We start from the raw sequence: 26769 nt of genomic DNA on the forward strand, positions 1-26769 counted from the left end.
ACCCACCCTTCCAGAGTACACACTTCAGACGGCGAGTGAGTGACAGACAAAGGGAGAGGGAGAGACAGATGAGCGGCAAATGAGCGTCTCGTCTTTCATCCTGTCTTTGTCTCTCCATCACCATCCTTTTCAGAGGAAAACCGGGGCGTTATAGTGACACAACTAACTATAGTCGAAACAAAACGGGTCATCTGTGGAATTTTGGTATTTTTGATCATCAAATCATTTCTGTCGCCACTCTGCCACTCATTTTTGCACCAAATCTCGAGCTTGTAGGTTGGCGTGATGGTGTGATGTCCTATATCAGGGGTCTCTAACCCAGTTCTCAGATTAATCCCGCCCTGTAATTAATTGGTTTCACTCTGTATCCCAAGCTGCTCTCCGGGATCTGCTGGGATACCTGGCCAAAGCTGTTAATTACATACAGCTGCCCTATATCAATGGTGGAGCGTTGAACAGCTGACAGAACGGAGCAGTTCCAGAGTACACCACTAGGGCTGCTGTGGCTCTTTAACAGATGTTTTTCTATTGAACATGCTGTATTGTGAGAAAAACGGTGGAAATATGGTGGAAAATGGTGAAAACTCTTCGTCACCACAGAAAAGGCTATATACTCTGTTTGAAGTCGCTCTGGTTTACATTCTTACAACCAATCAGAGGACAGACATGAGTCATAAATGATTCATGTCCTACAGGGAAACCGCCTAGAAAACATGACTGCAATGTGTTTAAAGCTGTAGGCTGCGTTTACATCCAAGAACCCATCTATCATCTGTCCATCTTTGCTTTTACGTTCGCTTTTCCATACACTATATAACATGTAAGCAGAGACCACATGTCGAATTATGTGCGTATCTGGTGTGTGTGTGTGTGTGTGTGTGTGTGTGTGTGTGTGTGTGTTACCTTGCTGAAGGCCAGACAGTCTTTATCCTGATCTTTGTCTTTGACCTCAAAGTCGTACAGAGCTTTGCCCTGCGGTGGAGTTTGGCTCAGTGGGCGTAACAGCTGGATGTAACTCGCAGGTAGGAAACCATGGCAACCGTTGAGCTCGCCGTGGTACCAGTTGTCGTCCACCTTGCGTCTTAGGATGATGATGTCGCCCTTGGAGAACTGGAGATCCCCGGGCTCCTTGCCCTCGTAGGAGTAGAGAGCTTTCCCACAAGGCAGCGCCGGAATATTCTGAGAGATAAAACACAACGTTCAGTCTCCGCACTTGTGATGACAAATGAAAGTGCGATTTGGGACAGAACTTTAAGGAAACTCCAATTTCTATCTCTTATTAAACAAATCTCTTAAGGATCTTTGAAGTATCAGACAAAATTTGGACTTTGAAGTTGTCATTTTAGAACCCTGTGCTGGAATCTGTCAGCGATTTTATATTTTACAGACAAAAAATCAATAAGACAGCTGAAAATGTAAATCACATCTCTGAGTGTCTGACTCCTGGTGAGATGAAGGAGAGTTTCAGCCAGCAGATTACTTGTCGGTATCACACCCGGCATCAGAGAAAGGCTCTCTGCTCTCTGTAAAGGGGTGCTACTTAGCGATTTACATAAAAGCCAGGCATACTTTTATCAAAATCATATTTAAATTATGCTCGGTGCAGCTCTTCACTGCATTCTGAAGCGTCTAAAAAGCATCCGCTGTGATGCTGTCTGAGAATTTAATACAGCAAGACTCGCCGCGGCTGCGCCTGACAAATCCTGACTTTTTACGACTTTGTCACTTAACTTAACTCTCTTAACTCAGCCAACATTCCGCCGTGGTTAAACAAATATAGAAATAACTTCCAACAGTGATGAATTAAAAAATAAACAACCTTTGGGCAAACTGGTTTTGAAGAAACACCAGAACAGTGCAAAATCGATGTGGTGCAAACTTCCCCTTGGAGACACATTTGTAGAGAATGATAGGCTGATACCTGTGCCGTCTTTCATTCTCTTCCTCCTGGCTGTGTGTGTGTGTGTGTGTGTGCGCGCGCGCGTGCGTGTGTGTGTGAAATATGACTGGTTATTAAAGTGTTTGACCTGTAACTGGCTGCCGTGGCCCTGAGCCAATCACAGTCATCACACACAGCCAGAGGAAGCGTCAAATTTACATCATTTAACACTGTCGACACACAGACACAGACACGCCTGCCATCCAGGATTTTAATAACATAAAAAGGCAGAATAGAGGTAATGTTAGTAATTAGGATCATATCATCATATATACACACTTTTGTGCGAATGCATTCAGCACCTACTTAACATACTCAACTGGCTCTACTGAGGGCTCATGTAAACAAACGGCGTGTGAGGATGAGCTGAATAAAAACTGTTTACCCCTGAGCAGATGTTTACAGTTCGCATACACACACACACACACACACACTCATATAGATGCCAAGATGTTATGCAGAAGACAACAGCTCCAGGCTTCTCTTCTTCTCCGCTGTACTGCTAACCGCTATTTACAATTACTGAGAAACCACTTCTGCTACTACTGATACTGTTACCACTTCATCATGAATTAGTTTGTTACTATCACTGTTACTGGTGGTACTGGTGTGTGTGTGTGTGTGTGTGTGTGTGTGTGTGTGTGTGTGTGTGTGTGTGTAAGCATTAAATACACAGTAAAACACTCTGACACCATTATGGCTCTGTGGGAATGGAGCAGAAAGGGTATGGAGGAATGAGCGTGAGGAGAAATCAAAGTAATGAGAGGAAGGAGAAGACGAGCAGCCTCACCTTTTTCTTCCTCCCTCTCACCTGTGTCCTCTCACTTCACCTCCTCTGATCCTTTCTTTCTCTCCTTTGCTGTCTAATGTCACCCCCCCCCTCTCCCTCTTTCTCTCCCTCTTCCTCCCTCTCATCCCTCCTTCTCTTTGGGTCCAGCAGACCTCCTTGAGGCTGCTGCAGGGCATCATTGGGGACCCGCTGGGTTTCTGCTTGATGATGAGGACGGAGGGGGACACACTGTGGTCTCTCTGCCGAGGGGCGTCAGTCCGCATCGGAGGGTGGCAGATAGAAGACAGTGTTGTCTCGCTCCTCACGAAGCCCGAGGCAGACGGGTCAGACAGGGGTTAAAACCCAGTGTGTCGGGTAATTCAAAAGGAAAACACCAGTCACGAACATGATGGAGCAAGGAGCTGCAGAAATCTCCCCCACTCTCTGCTGCACCACCAACTGAGCGACATGAAAGGCTACAGGAGCTCTGGTGCCTTGCTGAACGGCTGTATAGAAATCAGCAGAAACCTTTAACACACACAGAGAGACACAAACGCACGCACACAGCCCTCAGATGCAGTCATTAGTACTGTTGGTGGAAGTCCATAATCGGGGGGAGAGAGAAAGTCTTTGTGTGTGAGGGTGTGGGTGTGGGGATGTGTGTGTACTTGCATCAGGCTGACACACTCACACCAGACAACTGAAAGCCCCATCTGTTCAGGTGTGTGTGTGTGCTGGGACGATGAGCCGTCACATGCAGTAAGTGGGACCGACTGCTCCATTCTTAGTAGGTTGCTTTGTGTTGTAAGGTGTGTGCGTGTATGTGTGTGTGTGTGCAGTTTCTAACAGATATTTCAGTTGATGTCAGTGATTAAGACATACTGTATAAAAAAAAAGTTTGAGTTCCGCTGCAATAGAGCAACTTCAATGAGTCCAATTTCACGGGACATCTTCCCCCTTTGCTTTTTACTATTTCCATAAAGACAAGACAGTGAAACGGACCATCAACACAAATGGTGTGTGTCTCAGTGTATGCACGCACGGCCTGTGAAATCTGTGTGTGTGTTTTTCATAAATGTGGCTCCTCGTCGGCTGACCTTTAGAAGCAGGAGCTGCAGGGAGACATTACATGCTGGTAACTACAGTTATCCAGGGCCGGGGCTGCAAATATATGACTTCATCTCATCAGACACAATGGGAGAGTTCACACACTCCCTCACACTGGAGAAGAATAAACTGCATAATACATGTCCGCTATTAAATTAGAGAGGAGACTCAGGATACACTTCGTTGTTAAATCTAATCAGAAAATCCCACAAAATATGCATTTCTTTGTGTTTTCAAATGTAAAAATGTCCCTGTAAGTTTGCGATTAAAGGTGGAATACAGTGTGTGTGTGTGAGAATAACACAGGCTCCATCATGTGATCTGATAACAACAATGATTTAGCCACAGTCTGCACACTAAATCAGACTTTACTTTAATATCAAGAGCGCAATCTATGATATATCATTCCATCCCTTGTGAATTTATATAGATCTATGCTTTTATTTGTCAGAGAGAAATGGAATGAGACGTTGGCTGTGTCTGCTGAGGTTTCACTCTCCGGTGGTCATTATTTGTCGGCGGAACAATAATAGAACGTTGGTGGAGCGTCAGCGGCACCGAGAGATGAACAATCCGGGAAATGAAGATGAAGTGGTTGGAAATCAAAGCTGACGCCGAGGAGGGATGATGCACGATCATTGGCGAAGCGCCAGTGCCACTGGAAAGGTGGGGGGGGAGGTCAAAGGTTGCCGGAGCTGCTAGACACTGGCAGGGACGCACAGGCTCTGATGGTGCAGGAAGCTGCTGTGGTTTGTAATCAAAACAAGGCGGTGCAGTTTGTTAAAAGAGCTGAATGTGTTGTGACTGAGGCTTCCTTTCACCACTCTGTCATCCACGTCCTCAATTCTTCGCTTTGCCCGACAATCAGCGCACGCATTTCATCTTGATCAACATCCTGGCTTTCACCCAATTACCGCTCAAGTGTGTCCAATGAATCGCCGCGTTTCCGCCAAACCTGCGGTCTGTGAACGCGAGCGTGACAGTTAAATTACAGCATTGGTAACTCCTGCAGCTCACGGCTGTGCGATTTGATCTGCAAATTGGAGTAAAATACAGACTTTTGTTTATACCGTGTGAACGCTCCCGTGTCAAACAGAGAAGTTGACGATAATTCCTAAATCACATGATAGCCCCGGGCAACGTTACTCCCAAACAAACGGTCCTAATGATGGAATTCCTACTTGGAAGCGTTCATATTAACACATCAAAGACGGCGATGAGAAATTGATGAATTTATTTTGCAGTGTTGCACGCATGAGTCAAGCTCCTTCTACTGCAAACACCAATTATTCATCCAGACATAGACACACAGATACATGTGCACTCATGACAACAAACCATCTCTACACACTTTAAGGATAGTTTGAGTGTGATTCTGAAAATGTCTCAGTTTCAGAGGAGATGGAGTGACGTCTATTTAAGCATTTCTATTGGTAAAACTGTGACTATGTGTGTGTGTGTGCGTGTGTGTGGATGCATACCGGATGTCGGCAATCCAGAGGTTTCGCTTGAGCGTGGGCAGCGGTGGTGTTCGTGCTTCAGGTCAAGTCAGCTTGGAGGACGAACAGAAATAAAGGCTATACCGTGTTGTTTGGGGTATTGGAACGCGTCCCATATCCTGGATTTAATCATCTGTCAACTGTGCTGCTCTGCTACACTAACATTCCCACGCTGGCCCTGTGTGTGTGTGTGTGTGTGTGTGTGTGTCTGAGAAGGATGGTAGATGGGATAGGATGTTCCACTGCTCTCATATCCCCATCCATTTTCCAGCACTAAACTATTCTCTATGTCCTGTACTCCGTCTACACGCACACGCACACACACACGCGCACACACACGCGCACACACAGTCACACACAGCTGTGATTACTGCTTTCTCCTCTCTTGCTCACCCGTCCTTGGAGGGGCAGCAGGCCATTACAACTTTTTTCCTCACTGTGTGTGTGTGTGTGTGTGTGTGTGTGTGTGTGTGTGTGTGTGTGTGTGTGTGTGTGTGTATGTATGTAATAGCATAGTAAATCTGCAGAGGTCTTTTTCCTACTCTGCTGTGAGAGCGGCATTCTATCAAGCCATGCTGTTTTATTGGAGCAGACACTCAAGTACCAAGTACCGAGCACACACATAAAAATACACACACCCTCTCTCTCTCTCTCTCTGTCTGTCCACAACAACTTAAGTAAAACAATATTAAATGTATGAAATGAAGGACACACCCAGACACACACACGCACAAACACGCACACACACACACACACACAATGACCTGAGGTGTCAGGAGAATCAATGTGTGAGTAATGGTGTGCTGTATACATTTTAAAATGCAAAATGTAAAACAACTAAATAATGACTTCAACACACACACACACAAACATACACACACACACACATACATGCACGCGCACACTTGTGCCAGACACACGCTGTCTGGCAGTAATTCACTGCACTATTGATTGATTTTCCATCTATAATTCATGATACAACACACACCTCAGGTTAAGTGGACACACAAACACACACACACACACATGTGAACACACACGGGTGGCACACAGAGTGGCAGTTTCTGAGAAGCAGGAAGAGGAGAAACACAACACCACTCCTTGTATATCAACCTGGATAGACCAAGACAGACACACAGACACACAGACAGACACACACACACACACACACACACACACACACAGAGCCTGGCCTCCGGCTACCAACAGTCCATCCATCTCACCCCTGTCGTTACCTCTCCATCACTCCCTCGTTCCTCCTTTCCGTGTTCACCCTCTTACTCATCACTCCTCCTCAGCAGCGGTGCCGGCCCTCCATCCTGCTCCTGCTCCTCTTCTTCTTTCTCTTATGCTCCCCTACTCCTCTCCCACCTTGTGCATGACACCTTGTCCCCTTGACTCCTCTTCTTATTTCCCCTCTCCTCTTGCTTTTCTCTCTCTTCTCCTTATCAACCTTGAAGTAAACACCCGAACGACTGACACAGTAACTATTTCACTATTTTACAGTTCCTTAGAGGAGATCTAGAGGAAAGTAGCAGGGGATCATCCTCTGACCTTGAGCCGGCTCAGGTATCACAGTAGCCTGGCCACTGTTGTGTCAAAACCAGTGGAAACCATGACAATGCTCAGTGACCCGTTCATGGTAATTTGCCCATCTGACCTGAGGGTGGCACTAAAGAAAACCTCATGAGGCCTGAGCAAAATGGAATGCTTCCCAGAACAGCATGAGTGGAGGGGGCCTTTCCCCCCTCAACCCCAACAAACAAACAATCCACTCTGATCTGATTTCCTTCCATGTATTCTATATTAGTGTTCCCCAATGTAACAACATACACCGACTTTTGGTTGCCATAGCTTGTCATCTAATAACAACACGTATGAATATTAAGCATATTACACAGCTTCACTTATCCAGATGTTGAGTTATGTTTGAGTATTTTAGTTAGTTATTTAGTTGTTGTAGCACTTTTTTTGCAGCTTTCACAGTTCAGGTGTTATTTTTGAGACTGAATCTCGGTCTGTTGAGTGGGTGCTGACAGTATGCAAATGAGCCACAGCTCTGATAGTCTTTGGTTACTTCTAAATGGCTGCTGTTCACCAGGGATGGTCTGAAAATTACACTCCCAGTAATGCAGTGATAGGCTACACTGGCATGCTTTCCGTGATTGCTGGTTGAGATTGGACGACATCTCAAAGTGGACACAACATGAGAGTGAGTGTAAATTTCAGATGCTGCCTTGTGGACAGAAAGGGACACAATTTGTAACACAACATTTCACTTTAATCCAAAAGGTATTTGTTGGAACCGGCACTTTCACAAGGGAGAGGATGACGTGACGAGATGAGACAGGAATGTCCCACTTGTGTGCAGACGGGGAAGGAGGAAAGAGTTTTGTGTTAAATGGGCCCTTTATGGCAATTAGTTTGAATGGAAATGTAAATACCTTCTCGCGATTGAAATCGGCACAAATTGAAGTATGCTTACTCTGAATAACAGAGATTAAGTGATTGTAAATGTATTCAGGCATGTAAACAGCTCCATTTTGTACACGTAGGCGTAGGGAATGGTGCAATCCTATTGATTTTCTCCATATATACAGTTTAATCTTCTCTTAATCGCAGCGAAGACAAATAATCAGAACATTGAGTGCATTTAACACACGGTGATGTGAACCCGGTGAATATAAAACATCATACAGATTTGTTTCCAGTAAGTAAAATGATGATTATCGATCCAGCTGAAGCCTGTCTGCTTGGTCGCTGTCTGACAGAGCCGCTCCGCTCCGTCAGACACACGCTGCTGCCAGTGTGGACTACATTTGGGATCACAGCTGCATTCAATTTCCAAATTTAATTTTGCGGTAACACACAAAGTGTCTCTCACACATTAGGTTATAATTTTAGAACGTGGAAATGCTTATTTTGTCTGTGTGTGTGTTCCGACAGAGAAGTGTGAAATAACACAATACGGCTGTTACACCTTCCTGAAGCATGCTGAATTCAATTAGGCTGCTTCACACACGCACGCACACACACACGCACGCACGCACGCACACACACACACACACAATGATGCAATGAAAGTACATCATGTTGATGTCTTACCTGCATGGAGAATCAAAGGTGTTGGACAGGTATGGAGGAGGGGGAGAGAAAGAAAAGGGCACGATTAGTGAGCTGCACACCATAATAACTCAGCATAGTGTGTTAAAACTTTCTAATGTCATAACAGCCCATCATAATGTTAAACATCTCACTGATCACTGATTTAATGATAACCAACTAAATGAAGCATGACACATAATAAAAGGCTAACAGGCCATATTTTATTCATTTATGACTTCTATCATGATTTGATTGTGCCTATTTGTTATTCTTATGCTTCTATATATGGAGAAGTTACGAGCTGTGGCATCTTACATGAAACACAAAATTACATGAAGATCTGAATTTGTCATTTTGATGAATGCGTCTGGTCTCGATTTAATAACGTTTGTGGAAAAATGGCTCAAATAAAGTTTTAAAAGAGGGGATTAAAATGTGTGCAAGAGGAGGATGACTTTGGTATTTTATTCCACAAATGAAAAAGTGTCACGAATAATACAAAGTTAACACCGGAGCTTTATAGATGTCTGGCATTTGGAAAGAGGAAAGACACACAGAGAGACAGACAGACAGACAGACGGAATGTTTAACAAATTTCTCCATCTCCGTCACTGATGTGCCACCTATTGTTACCCCTGTTGCCAACGGCCTGTGTCTGACCTCTGACCTTTGAACACACCGGAGGTGAGCGCACGGGGTCAGAGCAGAAGCGGCAGGAGGTTGCATGCCGGCCTCGTTATAACCTCCTCTGTCATTAGGGCCTGGCGTTCCCGCTGCTCTTTCGCTGTGAGGCTGCTCTTTCCTCATCTCTCTCTCTCTCTCTCTCTCCCTCCCTCCCTCCCTCCCTCCCTCCCCCTCTCTCTCTCTCTCTCTCTCTCTCTCTCACCCAGAGCCAATAATACGGGAAGCTGCGGATAGATGAAAATCTGATTCCCTCGTCTGAGTCTTTACAGCAGCAAGGGAGGCTGCTAACAGGAGCTGAACTCCAGCCTGTGAGAGCAGCGGAGGAGGCGTCGCGTTGAGGGAGGCACACAGGAAGAGATGCAGGGGGCAGGTCAGGTTGCCCCGGGTGACAGATTGTCATAGATGTGCCCTTTTTAATGGTCCCCACCCCTCTCTACAGCCACGTTGCCTTGGCGACGGGAGGTCTTGAGTGACAGATGGTCGGTGAGGCGTGTCGGTGGCTGTTAAGGGTGCTAAATATGTCAATCCCAGACACCTTTCTAAAAAGCGCTAGGCTGGAGGAAGCAGAGGAGAGGGAACACAGCTGATGTACCCTAAGTGCTCACTTTACAGCAAATAAGGGGCTCCATTAAAAAACTCCTGCCTTCAGAAATGCTCACTCATGATCCCTCATTCCCATTGCATTTGTATTTATCAGGATCCAAACCTCCGGGGTAAATCTGTGCAAGACGTCAAGGAACGTTTGGAATTGATTAAGCCGTAGCACTGGCCAAAGTTGAAGAGGTCATACTGGGCGGGAGTTCTTACAAAAAAGCCTCAAACCCCTACATGGATTTGAGCCCGGAATGGGAAAAAAATGTTCCATTGCTGAACAACAACGGAGCTGCAGCACAATTGTTTTTCCCTACATTGAGTTGCCGTGTCTGTGTGATCTGTCAGGGAAAATAATATCTGAGATATTAGAAGAGATACAAAGTGGAAATGCCGAGAGGGACAAGCACTCCATGGCTCTACTTCATAGAATAAAAGAGAAGGAAAAAAATAGGCATTCCAGCATAAACTGACAATCATCTCAGCATGAACCCTCCTCCCTTCCATCTATGTGATGTGTATGATGAGTTGCACATTATCTGCTCAGCCGTGTTCCAAACGGCCCGACGCAAATGTACACAGTCTGCAAGCTGCAGCTAGGGAGCCTGAGCTTTCTGTCCATGAAGCAGTTTGGAAACATAACAGCGAAGGATTTGACATGGTCAGCCCTGTGCAGACGACACCGGGCTCTGACTGCCAATGACACTCAGGCTTCCTGCCTCACACAGGCGTAAAGGAACAACAAACTGAAGCTCTTCCCTCAGGCCCTCTCACCACTACTTGTTGAAAAGGAGATTCCTCTGCCATGATGTCAGTCCCTCACACAGCTCACACCACGGTACACCCGCAAAGACAGACACACACATACACACACACACACACACACTTTGACAGACAAAACGATAGGAGCGGAGCTGTGTGTGTCTGTAAACAGAAGCATGCGATGACAGCGTCCTCCGTTTGTTCTTTCCCGCTCCTCCTCTCTGCATGCGTCTATCTTTATCTCCTCCTTCCCCTGGCACCTTTCCTGCTAGCTCACTTGTTTGACAGCTCTCATTCTCTCTCTCTCTTTCTCCCTGTCTCTCATCCTCCTACCGCCTCTGTTCCCTCAGGTCTCTTCCCATTTCATTCTGGTGCTACCTTTCAGATTTTACCTTCTCATTTCTCACTTTCGCCTAAATGCTTCTTTACATGCATAACTACAGCGGTTTCTTCGCTATACTGCAAATGCGAAAACGAAACTTTGGATTCGGCAAAATTACGACGTGAACCTGACCTGAACGAATTCTGAACGGACTACAGCCTGCAGTTTGGAGGTGTAATGTTCTCCTTCTATTTCACATCAGGTGAGAACATTAACCTCAAGTCAAATTCACTTTATGCTGCATTAAGTACATGACACTTCTGTGGTTCCACATGACTCTGCTCACTGGTCAGACATTTCTGATCAGAGAGCAGAGCGCTGTCATGTGACTATAGGGCATATTTTATTCTGATTGATCTGGACCAAAAGAATATGGACCACAGGTTTGATCACGTGGTTTTATTTACTTCAAAGGACCTATATTACACAAAGATGGCCTTTCTACTGCAGATGAGTCACCTTTTTCTATAACAACCTGGAAAATGCTGAAATTCTAGGGTGGAGATGCAATTTTGGATTGGACTGGAGCGAAATATTGCATCAAAATTCAGTAAACTCTGTGTGGACATGATCCTCGCTGTCATGTCGTTTACAAACACTCGTTACTAACAAAACTACATCCATATATGATTTTCAAATGTCTTCTGTGGAGCGATCTATCCTGCTTAGCACAAACAGTAATGAGGAGAAGTGTGCCAGCACCAGCTATTAGTTACTCTAATGAGGGCCTGGACACCACTTTACAGTGAGTGTCATTTTCAGATGCTCCCTTGTGGGCAGCAGTGATTCAGAGACAACCAATCAGAGTCATGGCTCATTTGTATGCTGTTACTGCCCACAAAGAAAAGCTCCTTCTGGTGAAATGACAGACTGAGGGGCTGGGAACACGCTGCAAAAAGCTGCATTTGTGTGAGTTTTGAGTAAACAAACTTCACCAACTCTTTCTGCAGACCAAAGGGAATACCAAACAGCCAATACAGAGCTGAAATCATCACCGCCACACAGGCTTACTATGCAAAAACCCCTGAGAGGCACCAATCAAATTTCACACAAATCCGTGCGGCACAAAAATATGACCCAATTAATGAATTGATGAGACCTGTCATCTTTTTCATTTCTGTTGTTCCGGTCTGAGCTGTGGAGCTATGATACAGTTCATCCATTTCACACTGCAAGTCTGCATGCTCACTCTTTCTCTCCCTCTGTCTCTGACTCTCTCTCTCTCTCTCTCTCAGAACTGATTAGTAGTGTGGTGCTGTAAGGTTGCTTAGGTATTATATGGACTGAGGGGCCACGCGGTGGAAAGTAAATTTACCACAGCAGCAGAGCGGCGGACATTTACGGACATTTAAGTGTTGGCTTGGGAGCTTTATATCACTAACAACACTGTACAGAGAGAACGAGGGAAGGAGAGACTGAAAACACTCCAGGCCCTGAGTAGCTATCCATTCATTGTTCCCCTGGTATACGTCGTCACCATGCACTACTATGCAATTTTCTCCCACTCTGTAGGAGCCTCCCTTTCTTCATATTTCTTCTCCACACCTGCTGTATTTAAAGCTTCAAAGTGCCTCACTAAGCCATTAGGCTATTCTCTGTAGGCTGCAGTGATGCATTCATATCCACAGAGAGTTCATCTATTTTAATGTTAATGTAAATGTATGCAGCACAATTGCTGTCAGTGCTAATGCACAGTTTACTGCTGACCGAGAAGCCATGGTAACCAGGTATGATTGACAAACACCTGCACAACCTAAAAGATAGAAGTGTAGAACAAACACAGCATTCTATTAAACGATATGATGTAATGCAGAAATGTTACATATGTAGTATACGATCACAATCATGTACCATATGAGTGATGTGCAATAGTTACAGCTGCCGTGTTAATGTTAAAGAACATAAACACGGTAAAGCCATGTTTATCTTGAGTCAATACAGCAGTGGATTTGATCTCATGCCCTCTCTCTGCCGTCATACAATACATCATAAAAGTGCTTTATCACCTAGCCAGACTAAGTGAGGCTCGAACTAGTGGTGTCATCCTGACACATCTAACAGAAACAGAGCAACATCGTGAGCCACTGGAGACGTCTCTGGTATAGAGCCTGGTGCCATGCTCAAGGGCGATGGCAGGGGCATTAACCTAACACCCTGGGGCACCCAAAGGAACGCAGACACAGGGAGTAAAATGCAGAGGCTGACATTGGATTCAAACCAAGTAAGGATCCACCATCCACACGCTTAAGCAAACCTCATATTTTTAGAATTAGAGATTAGATAGACCGATTACTTAGAAAAAGGCAAAGAGAGTGTGTGTAGGGAAGCTGATGGAACATAAGATTATTATATGATCCTCTAATAATAAAGATTAGATGTATACATTATTGATGAAATGAAATATCTTCTCATTAGAAAAAGTATGAATACATTAGAAGCAGTATATGACTTCATTCTTTACATAGACAAGGAGTTTAAGTGGTTGTTATAAGTTAATGCTGTGCCATGCAGAGACTTGAATGAAGAGAAGAAGAAAAAAACTGTTTAGCATGTAAATAAGTAGTATACATGGCTGAGAGAGTTTATCATTTCACATCTCAAGCTTACACTCTGCCAGCTTCCCCGTTTCTTTGTTCCCTTCTTGTCGAGTTCAGGGAATAAAGCGGCATTTAGAAAATGTTTTCACCGAATCTGGCACCGCTTCCCCTTGTGAGCAGAGAAACATCAACGTGTGACAAAACCCACAGAATGTAAGATGTTGCCTCAGAGGCCATTTCAAAACCATTGCCTCGCCTTTCCCCCCCCCCCAAAACACTTTCTCAAGGTTAGAAAGTTGGCTGATAGTATCCTTACATTCAAATTCTGCCATGGTGCCATCCCTCCTTCATATGACATACTGTATTCCACACAGCAATTCAGTGAGTTACTGTTTGCTTTAATGCGATATTTTACTTGATTAAGAATAGCTCTGTAGGAAGATCTTAATTTTGATGAGACATTTTGTTGTTTGATGCCCCATAAGACACCGTGTTGTTGTGATATAAATTACAATTTCTCTCATCTTTGGCTTCAGTGATCTTCGGGGTTCTGGTCTAAGCTTGATGATCTCGGCCCAAGACAAAACAAAGCTAATTAAATGTCATGAATAATGCATCTGTTTCATGTGCAGCAATACATAATGAATACAGCGAGTCCTCTATCTGCCCACTAGCTCATCACTGGGCATCAGAAGTGTTGTGTTATTTGAAATGCTGTTGCAGTTTGATACAGCAGGTGCATGAGTCAAGTTTGCAAACCCAATATCACATACAATGTCTCAAAGGGCTTTACAGGCCCACACAACAAATGGTTCCCAACTAGCCAAGCTCTCTAAACACAAGGAAAACCTCCCGAAACAGCTTAACACAGACGGAGAGAAAAATGTAAGAAACCTCAAGAGAGGCGATTACAAAGGGAGAGGAGCTGTAGGTGGGAAGCAGGAGACAAATAGAGACGGAACAATACTGGGAAACGTAAACAAATCCAATAATTGGAGTCCTGATCCAGTAAAAGGTTCTGAAATCCAACAAGGATGTGGGGTTGGTTAAAGAGGATGAAGTCAGTGAGACAGTTCAGTGAGGAGGGAACCATGTTGGAGCCATGCTGAGGTTTAACACGGGCTCGACCAGTGACTTAGACCTTTACCCAACACCTAAACTTAGACTTCTTTTAAGCAAGGCTTTGTTAGCAGCGGTTGCCTCTCTAAATCCAGAACGGCTCTTGATTTAAGCTGTAGATCTTTTGCAGAGGTTAGGGTGAGTGGAGCCTGCTGGAAGGCCAACCGCCACTAAGACCGAACCACTATGCGAGAACACACACACAGTTTCAACCTCCACAGTTTCTTTATTGTCGGTCCTGGTTTTGGTTTCACGAAAATACCTCAACTGTTCAAGAGCCAACTTGGCCGCCCTGATCTTGCGTTTGATCTTTCCAACATCGCCTGAAGGTAGGAAACTCAGATTAGTATCGAGATCAAATCGACGATCTGTTCAGCGAATGTCAGCCAAATAAGTTTGTTACTTTGAGAACCCCTGCCAGCAAAACAAAACTCTCCTCATACTCACTTTATACAGTGCTTTAAGTATACTTCTGGCCATGTTTTATGTCTGGGTCGCATTTTTGCCTTCATCGCAGCACTGGCGAGTAATTAAAGTATGGAAATGGACTGATTGATTAGCGCAGCGAGTTTGTCAGTGAGCAGGTGAGTCGGTAAATGAGTGTGAGTGTGACAGTGCTGATGCTACTTTGGCTACGAGCAGGCCATTCCTGTCTCTCTCCTGGAAATGAAAACAGTATTTTTACAGTCTTTATGCAAATCTGCATTTCAAAGTGCAGGGAATGCATAATAGTGAACCCTGCTGCACCTTGGTGCTTTGAAATGGTAATGGCTCTGACTCAGTGTGGGCCAGAGTGTCGGCTGTGCGTAGCCTGGCTGTCAACAGAATGACATCTTCAGCGCTTATTTGTCCCATTTACTCTCATTTGTCACACATTCTCCCTCTCTCTTACACTCACTCACACACACACATACACACACACACACACACGCACGCACACTGATGCAATGTTCCATATCTATCTTGATGTACAGCAAAGGTGTACACTCAATCAGCCATTACTCCTTATATATCAAGTCATAGTCTGTGCCTCCTCCCTGACTATTACACCTAATCCAACAGACGCACACAAGCGCACACACACACACACACACACACACACACACACACACACACACACACACACACACACACACACACACACACACACACACACTGCCTTTATCACTGTGCTTACAGAGGTAAAGGTCATGACCTATGTAGTGTTCATTAATCATTCGTCACACATGGCTCTGATTGGTGCGTTCACCTTTAACTAAATTGACCTTTAAGCGGGGGGGCGGGGGGGACCTGAAATTCCATTATAAGCATTATCACTCCATTTCACTCACTTTCTGATGGGAAACTATAAAGAAGGGGAGCGTGAATGAAAAATGCGAAGAAGAGCGGACGGCTGGAAGGGGAGGGAGAGGAAAAAGAGGAAGGACGGATGAATCTAAGGGAACAAGGAACAAACTGAGGAATCAGATGTGACTGTGGTGTGTGTGGTGTGATCTCCAGGCTGCACGCCGCACAAAAACACTGCACTAAATGAAGACGAGTGAGGAGTCGCTCGCTGTACGTCTGGGGCCTTTTCTCCAAACAACAGATATGAAAGAAGAGTACATCACTATATCATCTGCAGAGGCCGGGACTCACAGAAAGACAATTGGGAGTGTGTGACACTTACTTTCACACAGTCTTTATATTCTCAATACATCATTACTACTAATGGTGTTACTGCTTTTTATGGAGCATACATTTTAAAGCTGCTGCTACCATTACTATTAGTATTACAGAATTAATCTCACACTAATAAGAACCCGACTGTATTGTTTACAACCATACACACAAAGCAATCAGTCACCAGTGTTTGCTCAATCTAAGTGTGTGTCTGTGTGTGTGTGTGTGTGTGTGTGTGTGTGTGTGACTAGTGGCCCACCCAACTAATGTGCCACCTGATCCTGCCCCCTGCTCAGGCCCAAAAGTCATTACATGCTGGAGCTCAGTCCCTCCCCGTCTCCCACTTAGCCCTCTTGGGGTCTCTCTCTCTCTCTCCGTCTCTGTCCCACATACACATACACACACGCACACGCACGCACACACAAACACACACTGCACCAGCCAGTCTTGCATGCTGAAATGTGGCTGCCTCTCTGACCTTCTCCTGACTCATCCTGACCTGGTAATCACCCCAAACCATTAGTAGACCGTGTGCATGTGTGTGATTGGTGTGTGTGTGTGTGTGTGTGTGTGTGTGTGTGAGTGTCAGTGCTCACGCCTGCACTTGTCCTCAGCTGTTCAGCTCACTCAATCCCCTCAGTGCTGAGCTGCTTGACTGAGCAGTCTTCTCTCCGCTGTCTTTATCGCTCTGTCCTAGCTGCCATCAGTTTACATCATCGAATTTCCATTTACTGCCATTATGTTTGATCTCACATTTAATTAACCGCGAGAGCATACAGCGATCGAACAGCTACCTGTGAGGGAAACCCCACCAAAAACACACAAGGCGTCAGAATAAACATGAAAAGCTTCTTTGTATTTAGTTTTGTTCATTTCTTGTATTCCAATTGCTTTGACTTTCTGATCATCTGTTCCACTTGCTGACCTAAATATTCACATTCTGATTCTGATTCGGACATACAAAGGAAAGTTAATCAGTGGTGTACAAATGAATGCTCTGATGAGTCATAAATAACTTCTAAAATCAATGATTAAAGCCTATTAATATGTTTTTTGTACAATTGTTTGCCCGTCTCTATTTCCCTCCACACACACACACACACGCACAGGGAATTCTTCAGCACTTGCGGATGGAAGAGGGAAAGCTATCAGTAACAAAGACAAATATTCATCAAATCCCACCAGGCCATGCATAATTCATCACAGAGGGATTTTGAATTATATATATCGATCATCAAATATTTAGGGTATTTGCGTATTTGAAGAGGAGAAGCTGTATGTGGCCTATCTGCCTCTGTGTGAAGGAGGGAGAGGAGTGAAGAAGACACAGCGATACAGTACAGGACGATTAAAGGATGAGATCGGGTTTCTTTCCTCCCTGTAAGCAATCTTTTACTTTTGTTCTAATCTCATTAAATAGTTATGAGGATGATTTCAGGCATTCGCAGGCTGGAGTTTGTTGTTCTTGCCGGCGATATCTTGTTCACGTATTTCATCCAGCCCGTGTGTGTGTGTGTGTGTGTGTGTGTGTGTGTGTACTGGCTGTTGAAATTGTTCCAATGGATGCCGGATTTAATCCTCCCAAAATAGTTGGATTTGGCGGTGATAGAATGTGGATTAAACGTGTGTGTATTGTGTATGTGTGTGTGTGTGTGTGTGTGTGTTTGTGTGTGCACGCATGGGCGATTCTTTTTCTTTTTAAAAAAGGAGAGATTAAACCTTTATTTTGGCACGGACCTTCGTCAGAAATGATCCTTCTTTTTTTCCCCCACACACACACGCGCACACACACACACGCCTGAGCTGTATGGAGTGTGTTTGGGAGGTGGGCCAGTTGAGAGGGATGTTAATATCCTGGCAGAAAAATGAGTGAGACACTGTGCACAGATAGACGGATAGAGAGGCGAGGAGGACAGATGTAACAGGCCACAGTGGGTCAGATAACACCTCACTGATGGAGACAGAGAGAAATATGATCATCTGCTCTTTCTTTCCTCCTCCTCCTCCTCCTCCTCTCTTCCCCTTTCTCTCTCTCTGTCTGTGTGCATCTCGTGGAGCCAGTCAGTCTTGCAGTGGAGCATGCAGCTGTCAGTCTGTCTCCCTCCGTCTGTCTATGGAAGCTCTGGCAAGCTGACAAACAAAAAAACTTGGAACGGCTCGGCCCCTCCATCACGGAAACAAACCTGTTTGTGGAATAGAAACGGCGTAAACACTGAGGAGATGCGAAAATTAGCGACGCATCAAAGCACAGAAGGCGGTGGAGAGGTGGAGAAAAGGACAAATTAAATACTGAGACTACAGATCCTGTGGACTGTTTCTACTTCTCTGCAGTATACAGCGTCATAGATCCTACTAATATAAAATAAGCTTTATGACCAATTGTTAAATTTATACAAAACAAATAAACAGTTATGACTGTTGTGAATATTTATGTTTGTATATATTCTATTTATATTGGCTGCAATTATTCTGTATATTAAAGTCATGAAACGGAAAGGAGAAATGTTAACTACAGAATCTGTTGCGCTGCATTATAGATTGTAATGTGTGATCCTTTGTTAAGCCCCTCCCCCAATTATCAAGCTCCACCCAGCAGTTCCTTTGACCGTTGGAAGGTAGCAACCGTGGAGCAGGAGTGTAAAATGGTTCAGGAAGTATTGTCCTACTGCCAGAAATGCTTTGAGGTTCCTTGGTGCAAAGAGATTTCCAGTGTTAGTGATAAAGCTGTTGCAGTGTGAAAGGCACTGCAATGTCATCACGTGCCCGGTCATAAAGGAGCACTGAAGGAGGACGCCGAGATTATCGCTTACATCCAGAATGCAACGCTCTAAGTAGGTTAAAAGCTGTGGTTGCTTCAATTCTAAATTCCCCATTGGTTTGCTGCTGTCTGCTGATTCCAGCTCGTGTTCTATTACCGAGTTTCAGCTGATCTGCCTCTTCCACCCGGAGCCACTTAGGGAAAGTTTTATTGGGGGACCGCAAGACTAAAAAAAAAGCGAGGCAATATACGAGGGCCTCAATTTAAGATAGAGGCTATGCGTTATATCCTACACTGCAGACCAAACAGGTTCTTCGGCGGCTGTGGTGTGGTTACAGAGCTGAAGTAGTGTATGTATCTGCGGGATTGTTGTGCAGATTTCTGTTGAGAAACGGCGATAAAACTCAATCCATCCTCAAGACTCAGGAATACTTTTAGAAACTTTCCTGTTGATGTGTTTTATGACAGCCTAGATTCAGAAAAAATGACTAAAGCAGGGGAACAAGCATCCATCCATCCATCCATCTACCCATCCAAGTCCAAGGCCTCCCCGTACAACCAACTCATCTTGAGCTTATAAAGAAGTTGAAAATACTTTGTAATGAATGAAATTGGTAAGCAACAGCAAGGGAGCAAAAAAAGGGGAAATGAAATAAAGACATCAAAGAGTCATAGAGGAAATAGAGGGATGAAGAAACGGCACTTCTGAGGTCTTTTCGGAGCTTTTAGTTGACTCATTTATTCTGTAATGATATCAAAGTTGAAATGATGTGGAGATGTGCGATGCAGGCTGGGGAACTCTCATCCGTACCAGTGGGTCCAGTGTTCGGAGACAAATCTTAATTGATACTCCAACAGGCACGCAACATTAACCAACAAAAAGAGCACATTACACTAACAGTGATGGTGATGATGATGGAGGTTGGAATAGATGGAGTTTATCTATTCAACCATTTCACACCGGTGGGCTTCAGAGCCTGTTTCATTCTCCATTGGCTAACTAATGGACAAAAACGTGCAAATGACAAAAATGTTGGGTGTTTTCTTTTCATATCAACCCAGTTGCAGAGTTTCATCTCGATCGGGGTATAAATTCCACACAGCGCCAGGCAATATGCAAACGCGTCCCTGCAGAGAGGACGTGGGGAGTTGAGGGAAAAGGGAAGGAAAACCTGGAGCGTCGGGAAAGCAGAGTAGAGCAGCGAGGCGGCGGTGAGTCAGATGGAGGAGGCAGATGGCTGAGGGATGCACTTCCAATCAGCCTGCTGATCAGGATGAATCCTCCATCAGCAAATCCAGAGAAATCCCAGCACTACACTATGACATTACACACACACACACACACACACACACACACACACACACACACACTATGGACACAGTCTCCTCTGAAGGTTAAACCCGCCAGACCCCACCCTGAGCTCAGGCATCAGGTCACCGTGGTCACCATCTGATGCTGTGAAAGTGTGAACATAATCCAAACTATGAGGAGATCTACTGGTCTTCATGCACACAACACGCCGTCTCCGTGTCAAATCCATCTCCTGCTGACAGACTTTGTTTGATAAGTGGACCGTAAACTGGGAATGGATCACAATTCCATCTTTGTTCCATGTTATTTAGTGTTTCCGTCATGCTAAATGTCTGCCTGTTTTTGCAATTTGTTGTTTCCATCCTGGGACATTTATAATCAGAAGAGTGAGCGGTTTCACATGACTTTTGTTTGTTTTGGTTCCCAATGTAAACTGAATCAAGATTAAAAACAACAATCACACTTACAAACAACAGGACTGAAAACACTTTTATCTCTCTATTTGATTTTATTGTTCCAACAAGAACATCAAAGAAAATGAGGCTTGGCTCAGCTTTAAATGTGGCAACTGTCCTCACCACAGTCTAAATAAGAAAACATGACTCCAGCTAAAATGGATACGTGCCCCAGTGTGGAACCTGGAGTCTGTCTGTTTGTGTATGTCTGTACTGGGTGGGTGCTTCTGATGTCATCACTGGGCTGCAGCTGCTGGGTGACATCATTAGCACGGGACAGCTGAGAACAGCTGTGACGCCCCAGTGACCAGTGACACAGAGACAGAGAGAGAAAGAGAGAGAGAGAGAGAGAGGGGGGGGGGGGAGAGGGGCGAACTCAGGTCAACCAGGCCTCTCTACCTTTTTCTCCTACTTTTTTGCGTCTGTGTGTGTGTGTGTGGGTTCAATGCCTTTCCTGAATAAACACAAAACTTCAGCTGTGGTGCCTCACACACAAAGACAAAAATACTGTGTGTGGAATGGATGGAAGCCATAATTGTGTGGCTCAGTCAGACTGAGGTGCTTTCAACCAACAAACAGCAAATCTCTCTCTCTCTCCCTCTCTCCCTCACACACACACACACACACACACACACACACACACACACACACACACAGAGTATATCACATATGCACACATTAACTGGGCCACAGACTGGCCAGACACAATTGTGACCCAACTATATTGGAGCTAAGTTGTGTGTGTGTGTGTGTGTGTGTGTGTGTGGGCAAAACCACAAAGCCACAGGAAGCTATTGCTGCTACTCTGCAGACAGACAGACACACACCTTCCTCCATCTGTGTGCTCAGTGGAGTGTGTGTGTATGTGTGTGTGAAGGAGGGGGAGGGAGGGAGGGAGGGAGGGAGGGGGGGAGAGAGAGAGAGAGAGAGAGAGAGAGAGAGCTGATGGGGCCAAACATATTCACATCTAGTCTGTGTGAACTGTCTTGAAACAGATTATTGTGGAATGAAAGGGAATTATGATGGACTGATCTGGATCATGTGGGTTCATACTGATGAGGCTGAGTAGGTGGATTAAAGCAAAGTGAAAAGGATTTCAGAGGAGGGATTTAACCTGAATTTCACTCCTCTGAGGCCACAAAAAAATGATTAATTTAACTCTTAATTCACCTAATCGACTGATTAATTCAGATGAATGTCAGTGTGTTGTCTGTTTAGCCTTCAGAATGTACACAATTATGACTAAAAACCAAATGGAACAATAGATATAATAGATGTTTTATCTTAGAAATCAATTTGATCAGCAGTATGCAGTGGATACAGTGTTTAATTATCAACATTTTCAAGGATTAATGTTGTTTCAGCTCTCTGCAGCTTATTTGGGGGTACAAAGAGTTTCTATTTTAAGAAGACGTCCTTCAGCACGACAAACTGGGTTAAAACGCCCCTGTGTCCTTGGACGGTGACTCACAGCTGCAGGGTGCTACTCAGTCCCTGACCCCCCCACCTTTAAAACACTCCCACTGCAGCAATTTAGCACTTTATTATCTTTATTCAACCTTAATTTAGATCTCTTCATTACTATACTTGCAGTGCGCAGTTTCTGTTACAGCGCCGTGAAATACCTCATTCGCCTGGCAGATCACACACACACACGCGCACACGCACACACAAACACACACACAGAGAGCCCCGCCAGCACTGACCAGACTACACCCAACTGTCACACACATGGGCCTGCAGGACACACCAGTGGGACACCAGACTGGCCCACCTGTCCATTTGTAGACCACCAGCAGCTAATGAATCAGCGTCTGCAGACAGATCCGTGTGTGTGTGGGTGTGTGTGTGTGTGTGTGTGTGTGCGCGCGCGCGCTGGATCGAAAGCAGACGCAGCAAACTCTGTCCGCATTTGTCGCCGAGTCCCACGAGCCAGACAGCAGTCATGGGATCCATTTATACCAAATAAGACAACTTTATTCAGGACTGACAAACAAACATCTGCAGGACTGCGAGCCATCTGTCCTTACCCAGTGCTCAGTCAGCCCTGTGTGTGTGTGTGTGACACATCTCTCAGTGTGACACACAGTTTACAGATAATCTATTGTCTCCTCAAAGTGTGTGTGTGTGTGGAGGAAAATGCAGCCTGTATGCCAACAGGAATGTCAATGTGTGCTTTATCAAACTGACAAAACACACAACTACAGTTTTCTTACAACGCAATCCAACTGCATACTGTCTCCATCACGGTGCGGAAATATGAAATATAGCCACATGAACCGACGAGGTGTCTCAAAACATACGCACTCTGTCAGTTATGGAAAGATTTATGGAAGGGAGGTGTAAAGCTCTCATTACTAAATGACATTTTTATGTAAATAAAGGTTCTGTTTATTGCCGACTGTGAGCAATTCAGCTTTCAGTCGGCTCACATGAGCTTTTCCATTTTCATGTAGAAACATCTTGATTTTTTTTTAGCATTTCCGAGTATAAACAACTGAAAACTACCACCTACAGAAAGCTAAAAACACACATCCACAGCCATCGTGACACATACTGACTGGCAGCTGAGTGCTAAATACAACAGTATGACATCACTTGTATCTTCTGAATTCTGCTGGATTTGCTGCTTGTTAGAGGGAGTCGCCAACGCTATCGTTTGTTGAAGAGGATGAGTTCACCATTAGTGGACAAACCTCATCACGATCTCATGCTGTGGACAAATCTCAAAGCTAGAGGCAACGACTACGGCACACTGGGATACAGATGATTTGCTTCTTTACACGGCAGGAACCATTTCAGGAAACATCCCTGCTGGCTAGGAACTATCAGGCTGGAGTTTGCTAGAGCTGGATGCTGCTGACGGGTTCAACACAAGTAAGTCAAGCAGCGGATGCATCACCAAAATAGGGATTCAGAACAAGAGGATGTATGGTTATTTGCAGATGACCTCATGGTAGTACCTCAAATTGAGATCTCTCAAGGCAAGACGCGGCCTATATATCTGTTCTTCTCCTCGGGCTCTTGAGTTGTTGTACTTCCCTGACTTTTACTTCTGGGATTATATGGTCAGAAAAGGCCTTACAAAAAATGTGACACCTGAGATGGATTGAGGCAGTGTGTTATATGATTTGTGTTGTTGTTGCTCTTGGGAACACACAGGGAGACCTCCTGGGGATTTCTGCTGTGAGAACGCTTCAATTGAAATTCATTACAATTTGGGATGATGTATCAGCTATTAGGCGCTGTCAAAAAATACAAATATTGTGTCTTAAAAAAGCACACATCAGCTGGACGTATGTGTGTGTGTGTGTGTGTGTGTGAGAGAATGTGTGTGTGTTGAATGCATGCACCAGGGGACATGAGTGACTTATCTGGGGCAGAAACATCATAAGGAACAGCAGCAGTGGTAAAAATTCAATTTGCCGGCGACGATCGAGTGTGACTGAATAGGTGTGACTGCACAAATTTCCCTTTAATACGGCGCCGATCATACAACACAGAGACAGAAAAGCCTTCTGCTGACATTGTTTTATGTCTTATAAAGTGTGTGAGTGTGTTAGTGCGGCAGCTGAATTCAGCAGATAAAAAGGAGCGCTCGGGAGAGGGAGAGAGAGAGAGAGAGAGAGGGGGCGAGCGAGCGAGAGAGCAGAGAACAAAGAAGGAATAAAAAGAAGAGATGCAGGCTGGACATCGGTGAATAAACTAGTTGAACTGAATCTCCTTTTAACTCTTTACTTCATATTCAAGGCAAGGTTGCTGCTACAAGTCCTCCGAACTCAACGCAACTGATATTAAATAGATATATATTTAAAATGTAAACCCTCTGTTTGGCCTCGACTCCAGTCCCGTTGTGTTGTTGTGGAGTTGTTGTTTTTCTGAGTATCTGAATATTCCAGTGCCAGTTTTCAATACGTGCAGCTTTACGGTGTCGCACTGTGTTTCCTACTCTCTGAACTGATAACAAGCGTTTCCGACCCAAACAGCCGCGGGAGGAACTGTGGCCAATCGCCAGCCGTTTCCACCACGTCAGCGTTTCCTGCCCCTGAGGCAGACAGGCCACAAGGAACGTGACTGGTTTGGTGATGAAACAAGTGGCGATCTACAACGTTTAGGAGTGGTAGAAAAGTGTTTGATAATCACGCAAAAGCCTCAGTTGGTTTTGCAGAGACACAAGAGTGAGGAAAGGGAGTGAATGTCTTTCTGCTTCAGTGTTCGCTGGACTAGACACATTTATTACACCTACACAACTCTATGTCTATTGTAGTTCAAGATGCTTTGTCCAGGCACAAAAAACACAAAAAATAATGTTTTTCTCGCTAAAGGACCAAGGTAACAAACAAACCTGAGACAGAAACCAAATTGAAAAATGTTTCAGAGAGCGGACCCACACACACACACACACGCACGCACACATTTAAAAGGAAATAGAGAAAGCAATACCTTCACACTGCTGACATGTTCACGCTTATGAGTTTATTTTATACCAGTGTGCAGATTTTCTCCCCCAACGCAGAAGCATTTTTTCGTCACCTTCATCCGGCGGACGGCTTGAGCCTATCAGCATGCAGCATCCGTCTGACAGGGGGCACCAATCCATCACCGGGTGAGAACACTTTGCTTTACCACTGATCACTGTAAGGAGCCCGACGTTGTGTGTGAAACTACATTTCCATCAGGATCGCCTCGCTGTTTCGCCTGCGTCTCCCGATATGTATGAACCTGCCTGAACCGTTGGTCGCTTGCAAAACGGTAAAACAACAAACCGGTCTTTCTGCCCGTGTATCAATTAAGCTGCAAACTTGTGATACTGCGAAATGAGGAAGAGGAAGCTGGGTGAGACAGAGGGCGGCAGCGGCGTGTGTTGATGAAGAGGGGAAAAGGGGGTTAACGTATGAAACAATGTGTTCTCAAACAGGAATAAGGAAGGCATGGCTGCAGGGGTTGAAGCTGTCCCAGTTTCACTACCAGCACCAGTATCTCCTGTGGCGCCGCAGAACATTCCCACTCAGTTGATTAATGCCGCCATCACAACCAGCCATGTTTGAGGACTGTGACGAGCCACATGCGGAGACATTTCTGCTCCACACTGCACAGTTGTAGCCTAGTTTCGGTCCAGATTCCCTGAAACAAACAAACAGTTCTAGGACATGGTGGTGGAACCTGACGGGGGAAGTAGGCCATGACAGCACAGACGCAGATCAGGATGGTCTGTGAAGGCCGCGGGATACTTCAAAAGACGCACAAACAAACAGGGAAAGAGCAGGCTGATGAACACCAACTAGAACACGAGAACACGGCCCGGCCTAAAATAAGCCAGAGGATAAAATAGGCCTGATCCAGATACAAACCGAGACAGAACCCCAAGACTAACGACAGCCAACCAGGCGATTCTCTCCTCCAGATTTCCTGCAATTCTGCTCCTGCTACATTTTCCTACGCAGTTATAATGAAGGACAAAGAGGGATACTGCTCTGATCCACACAGACCAGGACCTGACCTTACCTATGCTGCGCAGCCTGTCACCCGCTTGCCAGAGGCGGCGGAGGAACGAACAGAGAGGAGTTGGCAGCGGCTGTACTTTATTTAGCGATTGAAAAAAGAAGACAAAGGCAACAGAAGGAGACGGGAGATTCATCCCCGATATCAAAGGAGGCAGGACGACGGAGAATGTTCCCCTTTTATTCTAACAAACGCAGAATTTAGAGGTGTTGCAATAAGAGGAGAGGGGGGTAAAGAAGGAAAGTTAGATGATAACCTTTGGGGACCTGAGTGAGCACTTGAATTCCGCATTTTGAACCTTCCAAGACGCGTGTTTTACCTGGAAGTTCTGCGCCCTGTGAAGTATACCGAGACCTTTAATAATGCATGATGGACAAGCTTCAAACAGAGGTATTCTTTGAGAGACACTGACATTGGGTCGGACATGCGAGGTTGTCGGATGGCGGGGATTTTCGGCGAGTGCCAAAGAACAGCGTGAGGACCTGCGGTGCTTTAATAGAGCTGGCAGGCCTCAGCGACAAAAGCCCGGGATGAGTTTGAACCGCAGCCAAGCGTCTGAGGGCGTATGAGTGAATGAAGTGGGGGC

General features: G+C 45.1%; 1 protein-coding gene across 1 annotated transcript in view; it reads right to left on the reverse strand.

Moving 5' to 3' along the window:
- LOC143009937 (E3 ubiquitin-protein ligase SH3RF3-like) overlaps nt 1-26769 on the reverse strand; it is a 65378-nt gene that overhangs the window by 24929 nt on the left and 13680 nt on the right. Inside the window, exon 2 of the mRNA XM_076162036.1 lies at nt 904-1179. Coding sequence (XP_076018151.1) covers nt 904-1179 — 276 coding nt within the window. The remainder of the gene's footprint in view (nt 1-903; nt 1180-26769) is intronic.

This window comes from Genypterus blacodes, unplaced genomic scaffold (assembly GCF_046128005.1).
Source record: "Genypterus blacodes isolate CSIRO-AG114 ecotype Tasmania unplaced genomic scaffold, CSIRO-AGI_Gbla_v1 ptg000118l_1, whole genome shotgun sequence".
In the NCBI taxonomy this organism is placed as follows: domain Eukaryota; kingdom Metazoa; phylum Chordata; class Actinopteri; order Ophidiiformes; family Ophidiidae; genus Genypterus; species Genypterus blacodes.